Source organism: Monoraphidium neglectum (assembly GCF_000611645.1).
Source record: "Monoraphidium neglectum strain SAG 48.87 unplaced genomic scaffold scaffold01728, whole genome shotgun sequence".
Classification (NCBI taxonomy): Eukaryota; Viridiplantae; Chlorophyta; class Chlorophyceae; order Sphaeropleales; family Selenastraceae; genus Monoraphidium; species Monoraphidium neglectum.
Genome location: NW_014011900.1, coordinates 6,352 through 12,500, shown reverse-complemented (window position 1 = coordinate 12,500; position 6,149 = coordinate 6,352). Strand labels below are relative to the sequence as shown.

At 64.9% G+C, this 6,149-nt stretch overlaps 1 protein-coding gene across 1 annotated transcript; it reads right to left on the bottom strand.

Moving 5' to 3' along the window:
* Positions 1–1,453: 1,453 nt before the first annotated feature.
* Positions 1,454–5,718, bottom strand: MNEG_8840 (hypothetical protein; the record flags this gene model as incomplete). Its single annotated transcript, XM_014042688.1, has 9 exons — positions 1,454–1,693; positions 1,958–1,988; positions 2,274–2,465; positions 2,623–2,669; positions 3,843–4,003; positions 4,272–4,541; positions 4,692–4,925; positions 5,151–5,269; positions 5,477–5,718. 9 exons carry the CDS (start codon positions 5,716–5,718, stop codon positions 1,454–1,456), a joined length of 1,536 nt encoding a protein of 511 aa, XP_013898142.1.
* Positions 5,719–6,149: the final 431 nt, after the last annotated feature.

Genomic DNA, 6,149 nt, shown 5'->3' with positions numbered 1-6,149 from the left:
GGCGGGTGGGGTCAGCGCACGGTCAGCGCCCGCCTGGCCCGGTCAAACGCACGCCCCAGCTGCGCCCTGCCGCCGCGGCGGGCATGTTCTGTAAATACATCGCGGTGCGGCCTCCCAACAGAGCGTTCTGCAGCTGCCTGGGGGCTGCCCGTGTGCTGGGGCCGGGCGCACATGCGGCTGTGGTGGTGGACACACGTGCGCGGACTGGGCTGCGTAATTTGAGGCGCACCTGCGCTCGCGACCTTGGGGAGTGCGCACGAGACCGCCTTCAGTGCCATTTGTGGTGCGCCGCTCTGCCCGAAATACTGCGGGGGGCAAGGGGTGCGGGCGCAAGGCGGGGCCGGTTGGCAGGCCTGTTCATTTGAGGCAGCGGCAAGGGCGGCAGCTGTCTCGGTGCGGCCACTGCGAGCGTACCCTGGCAATCATAAGGAGCTCGTTGGGCTGCATGGTGCCTTTCTGCTTCGATATGGGCTAGTACGACCTTAGGGGATGCGCGGGGAGGCTGAGGTGTCAGCTGAGGTGGTGTGCAAAGATATGCGTCTCAAATGGGATGTATAGAGCCTGTGTAGCAATTTGAGCTGTGAATAGTCACAAGCGTCCGTGACGCGGCTTTAGAATTGGATGCCCAGTCACACCGAACAGTCTGAGCGGCACAGCGAATTTGTGAAGATGCCCAAGCGCACCACTTGACACATATTATGATTTTGCAACGTAAACTTGGTTTGTAAGTCCAGCCCCTTGAATGCTGCAATGCTCCCCTTCAGGCAGCCTTGCCTGTCCGTGTGCAGCCAGGTCACCTTTCCCTCTCAGAGCCGCCCGAAGGACCAAACGCCGTCGCCCTCACCCAAAGCGAGGGCGTTGTGACCTCTAGATGCAGGTCGTCAATCCCAATGGCTTGCTGATTGCGCTATGATTACTGCCACCGACAGCGCTGTCGGACTGCCGCATGGCACGTTTTCCAAAGCATTGGCAAGGGCCGGGCTGGGAACCTGTTGACTGGAAAGCGGCATCTGCATTGCACCCTGGGGGGACTTGATACGTAACAGAGCATACAAAACCGTAGTAACAATACAAGCCGGAGGCAATAACTGCATTGCTGTGGTTGACGTTTTTGGGGCCCGAGCAACTGCCAACACAGAGAGCAAATAACTTGTGTGCGGGTCACAGGCAAAGCACAGAGCACAGCATCGCCTGGTCAACAATATCTGATGGTGCGCCAGCATGAGCCGGCACTGGCCAACACGGTGCGTGAGCTGCAGCACATCGCAGGCAGCAAGGAGCCGGCTTGCCGCCCAACAGGTGAAATGTCGTCGTCGTGATGGGGGTGATCGCAGCAATAAAAACAAGACACGACAAAACACAACAGGACCGCCCCATGCGTGCCAGAGGCAGCGGCCTCAAGGCTCCCTTTTTTTAGAGGCGGACTTTTCGGGCCTCGCGGCGGCGCAGGGGGTCACGGCGCCTTGACGGCGCCGATAGTCTTGGCGGCTTGCGGCTTGGCGCCGGAGACCTTCAAGATCTCGTCCTTGTGGTGGCTGAGCAGCTTCTTTACCACGGGGTGCAGCTTCCCCTCAGCTGCCAGGCGCACGAGGTCGTCCAGGCTGAACCACCGGTAGTCGCTGTGCTCCTTGGCATTCAGATTGGGGGCCGCATAGGTCGATTTCGTCGCCTCGGACACCTTGGCAACATACACCTGCGCAACTAATTGGCAGGCGAAGCGGGCTTGACGGCACCAAATGCCATACGATTGCTTTTTCGAGCGCGCACGAGCGCATGCAGGACAGGCACTGCTCAGTGAGCAGCGGGGGTGGACCAGACGCCCTCGCCTGGCACGCAGCGGCCCAAAAGCGCCCGCAGGGGGGGGAGGCGGTCGGACAGGACGGCTGCCGGTGCCCGGCAGACACGACGGCTGTCAGCAGGACGACGTGTACAGCTGGCACCCAACTATACCTCTCACCGTGAAGTGTTTCTTCCCCTTGTGGCCGCGCCTGCAGACGTTATGGGGGGGGGGAGGATGGGGAGGATGGGGAGACGGGCAGCATCTCAGCCCGATGCGACCGCCCCCTGCAGCTGCAATACATGCAATCGCCGTCCTCGGGCCGCGCAGCTCTGAAACCTTTCGCTGTGGCCGAAACTAGCTGCGGACGCACTCCAGCTCCACACCGTTCAACCCACCAGAGACCTCTGCGCCGACAGCTGACATGCCCATTTTGTGCACGTGTGCATGTGCGAACGCCCGAGGAGCCCCCACCCCCCCCAGCCCGCCGGCTCACTTGATCAGAATCGGCTGCCCAGCAAGCTGATAAGACGGCAGCGACGCGACGCCCCCCAGCTCCTCGGCAGCTTCCCGCTTGGCAGTTGCCAGGAGGTCAGCTTCCCCGGGCTCCACGTTGCCGCCGGGCAGGCCCCATTTTCCGGTGTTGTGGCGGCCGGCGCGCAGCAGCAGCAGCACGTGGCCGGACGGCCTGCATAGGGTGTGGACGCGTGTTCGCGGTGTGCGCGAGGCCGTCGTGCCGGGGCGACAGATGCCGCCCGGTGAGCGCGCGGGGCATGCGGAGAGCTCTGAGCTGGGGCCGGGGGCGGCCACGCGTGCGGCTGCGGTCAGGCGCGGCGGCGGCTCACGAGATAAAGAAGAGGCCGGCGCCGTTCTTCTTGGGGCCGACGTCCTCCTGCTTGTTCAATCGAGCAGCCGGCCCGTGTGCAAATTTCGTTGTGGGGGTCGGGGGTGGGTGCGCAAGTTCTCCACTTCTCTGCTCACTGCTCCCAACAAGCAAGGCGCATGGCCCCCGCTCCCGCGGCTGCATCTGAAGGGGTGTGGGTGTGACGGCTGCACACTGCTGCCCGGCGTGTGTCTTCGGGTCTGGCTGTGCTCGGCGGCGTGCTGATGCAGCAAGCAGAAAGCAGCAGCACCGTCAGGCGGAACGAGCGGGGGAACTCGAGACGCCGCCGTTGCGCACCGCTCCTTTCTCCACCTTATCCGCGCGGACATTTAAGCATAAGAGAACTAGACAGAGTCCGTAGAGGCCTCTCCGCATGCTGTTGCTCCGTGCTCTACTGTGCTGCGAACGAGGTGTCGCCTTGCAGACGCGCGGGTGCACGGTGTCGTAAAAGGTGATGGGCAAAATTTGATTAACCAAACACGCAACGCAGTCGGCGCTCGAAGCACCCGAATACTGCAATGGTGATGGCACCTGCTGCTGAGCCGCTCGCCCACTGCATGCGCAGTGCCGTTGTGCTGGTGTGCAGGCATGCCTGTGCTTGCAGATGCCGGTGTGCGTGCGTGCTTGCAAGCGCTCAAGCCAGCGCATATGTAGCATGAATTCAAGCGTGTATGTGCAATAATCAACCTGTGCAATAGGAAGCACGTGCGCCAGCATGCCAACGAACAAAGCACCGATGGCATTGTCGAATTAGTGAACTCAGGTTGCGCGATATCACACCATCAGGCAGCGCAACCGCATGCCGAATGCCGCTGCCCAGCTTTGTGCCGCCACAACCCCCAAGACAACGTTCTGCCTTGCTGCAGGTATCAACAGGTATTCAGGCGGGGCCCAGGTCGGCTGGTAAGCCTTACTGCCCCTATAATGCAATGACGAGACCGCTTGTTCCAGTTTCTTACAAGAAAGCACGCGTGGAGTTGAAGCTTCAACAGCTGCCACACTCATATACATTACACGACCACGTTAAACACATACAAACCATGTGCCGCGCAAAATGCCTCTGGCAAAGCCACTGATTTGCTTCCTGGCACGCACAGCCCCATGCGCGACGCATCCAAGGAACGTCACCCGTTTTCACACTCATCGCCCGTCGTCACCCGGCGCCGGCCGCTGGCACCCGACAAGGCGGTACAGGTCCAGCCCGTACCGCCGGGCCCCAGTGATGGGGTCCACGCACACCGTGAAGTACTGCTGCCCCTGCACGAGGGTTGACATTTTCAAGGCTGGGAATTGCACACCCGCAGTGGCGGGGCAGGCCGCCCACAGCTCGCGCAGAAGAATGCCTGCGGTGGCGCGCGGTGATGAGCAATGACACGTGGTGACCGCCGGTGACGAGCGGCGGGGTGGATGGGTGAGAAACTGGATGAACAACTGCAAAGTGGGTGGTTGCATCGAGGCTTGCCCTTCCATCAGACACACAGCCAAGGTAGATGCGCGGCTTGCAGGACGCACCGCAGCAGCAACATGAAAGCGAAAAACATGAAACCTCGAGCTCGCATGGCCCCACCAAACGCACGCGAAGCCGCACCGCCCCTCGCTCCCCCCCCTCACCACAGCGCGAGCCGAGCAGCGAGTACGCCGCGTCGTTGGGGCTGACCCTCAGCGCTGCGCTGGGCTGCCAGGTGGACGCCCCTGGGTTGCCCTCCGCCGCCATCATCTTGGCCGCCCAGTTGAGCAGTATGGGGGCCAGCTGGGCCGCGTCGCCGCCGCCGACGTCGCTGCCGCCCTGATTCGGGGGCATGTCATTGCCGCCCCCAATGTCCCAGGCCTCGTCAATCAGTAGCATCAGGCCCGCAAACGACGGCAGCGGCGCCGCCGAGCCTGGTTGTCATGGGGGATGAGGGTGCAAACCAGGGTTCAAAATGAGATGACAGAAGCACGAGCTGCCTTGCATGCCGATCAAAGACACGGCACACGTCTCTGCAGCTCTCGCACCCGGCGCCGCTTCGAGGCCACATGTGAGCCACCCACCCCACTGCGCCAGCCTGGCTGAGTCGAGGACGACGCAGAGCTCGCCCCCCTTAGACCCCGCAGCGCCGCCGCCGCCCCCGCCGCCACCGCCGCCGGCCGCGGCTGTGCGCGCCCTGCAGCTGAGGTAGGGGTCCCCCGTGATCATGACCGCCAGGCTGCTGAAAGGCGGGGCGCCGTCGGGGGACGCCGCAAACAGGCGCTGCTCCCCGCGCCAGAACGCCAGCAGGCGGGGGCCTTGGGGCGAAAGTCAAGGGGGCGGGGAGATGGCGTGGGGGTTGTGGAGGTGTGAGGCAGGCACTCCAGGGGCGGCTGCTTGGACCAGCAGCAGTGACGGACTGATGAACTTGACGGCCGCGGCACGACCCGGCTCAGCGGTTGGCTGCCCGATCAGGGTGCCCTGTTGGCCCTGACCCCCAAACGCCCACTATGACACCCTCACGGCGATGCACGCCCACCCACCAGCTAGCGCGAGCGGCATCCAGCATACCCTGCCGTCCCACCCGCAGCCGCCGCCGCCGCCACAGGCCTGTGCGAGCAGCATCTTGGCCAGGGCGCCTTTCAGCAGACCGTGGGGGCCGCTGGAGGGGGGCCACACCGCGTCACACAGGGACACCAGGTGGGGGCCCGGGGGCGGCGGCGGCGGGCCTGCAGTAATCGAGCCGCCGCTGCCATTGCCGCTTGGTGGGACAGTGGTTTCAAGCGCCTGTTGCGCTTGGAGCCCGCTCGACCGTCCGGCGCTGCCGCTGCCTGCGCTCGAAGCAACGTGAGGCGCGGCGGCGCCCCACTGCTGCGCCGGCGGCGCCGCGACCGACACCGGCGCGCCGGCGGCCGCGCCGCGGCGCAGGCGCTCGATGGTTGTGATGACGGCGTCGCTTCCGCCGCCGCCCGCATCCACGTCTGCAGCGGCGGCGATCTCGTTGAAGGCCCGGGGGCCGCCGCAAGCCAGCGCCTCTGTCAGCCTGGCTACGCCCTCTGATCCCAGGAGCTCGATCGCGATCTCGGGCGCTTTCTCAAACAGCCTGTCCATCAACGCTTCGATCTGGGCTTCGATCTGGACCTGGGTGATCTGGGTGATCTGGGTGTCGCCCGCGGGCCTGCCGATCTGGGGCCATGCATCGAGCTGCGCGTTTGCCGTTGGCGACGGCGTTTGGCAAGAGGGCGCCGCGGCGGCACGCGCTGCGATTGGGCCGCCGCCGCCGCCGCCGCCGGGGCACTCTGCTGTGTAGTGCCCGACGCGGCCGCACCCGCGGCACCGGTTGAACGGGCACTCCCGCGCGGCGTGCGGGTTGCGCTCCCGCCTCTCCCTCTGCTCGGCGCCGCCGCCTGCCGCGCCGCCGGCGAGGCCACATTTGGAGCACTCCTCGCCGCACTCTGTCGGCGTGTGGCCGTGCCGCGAGCAGCGCCCGCAGCGCGGCACCTTGCACTGCGCATCTGTGTGGCCGCGGAAGCCGCAGAGGC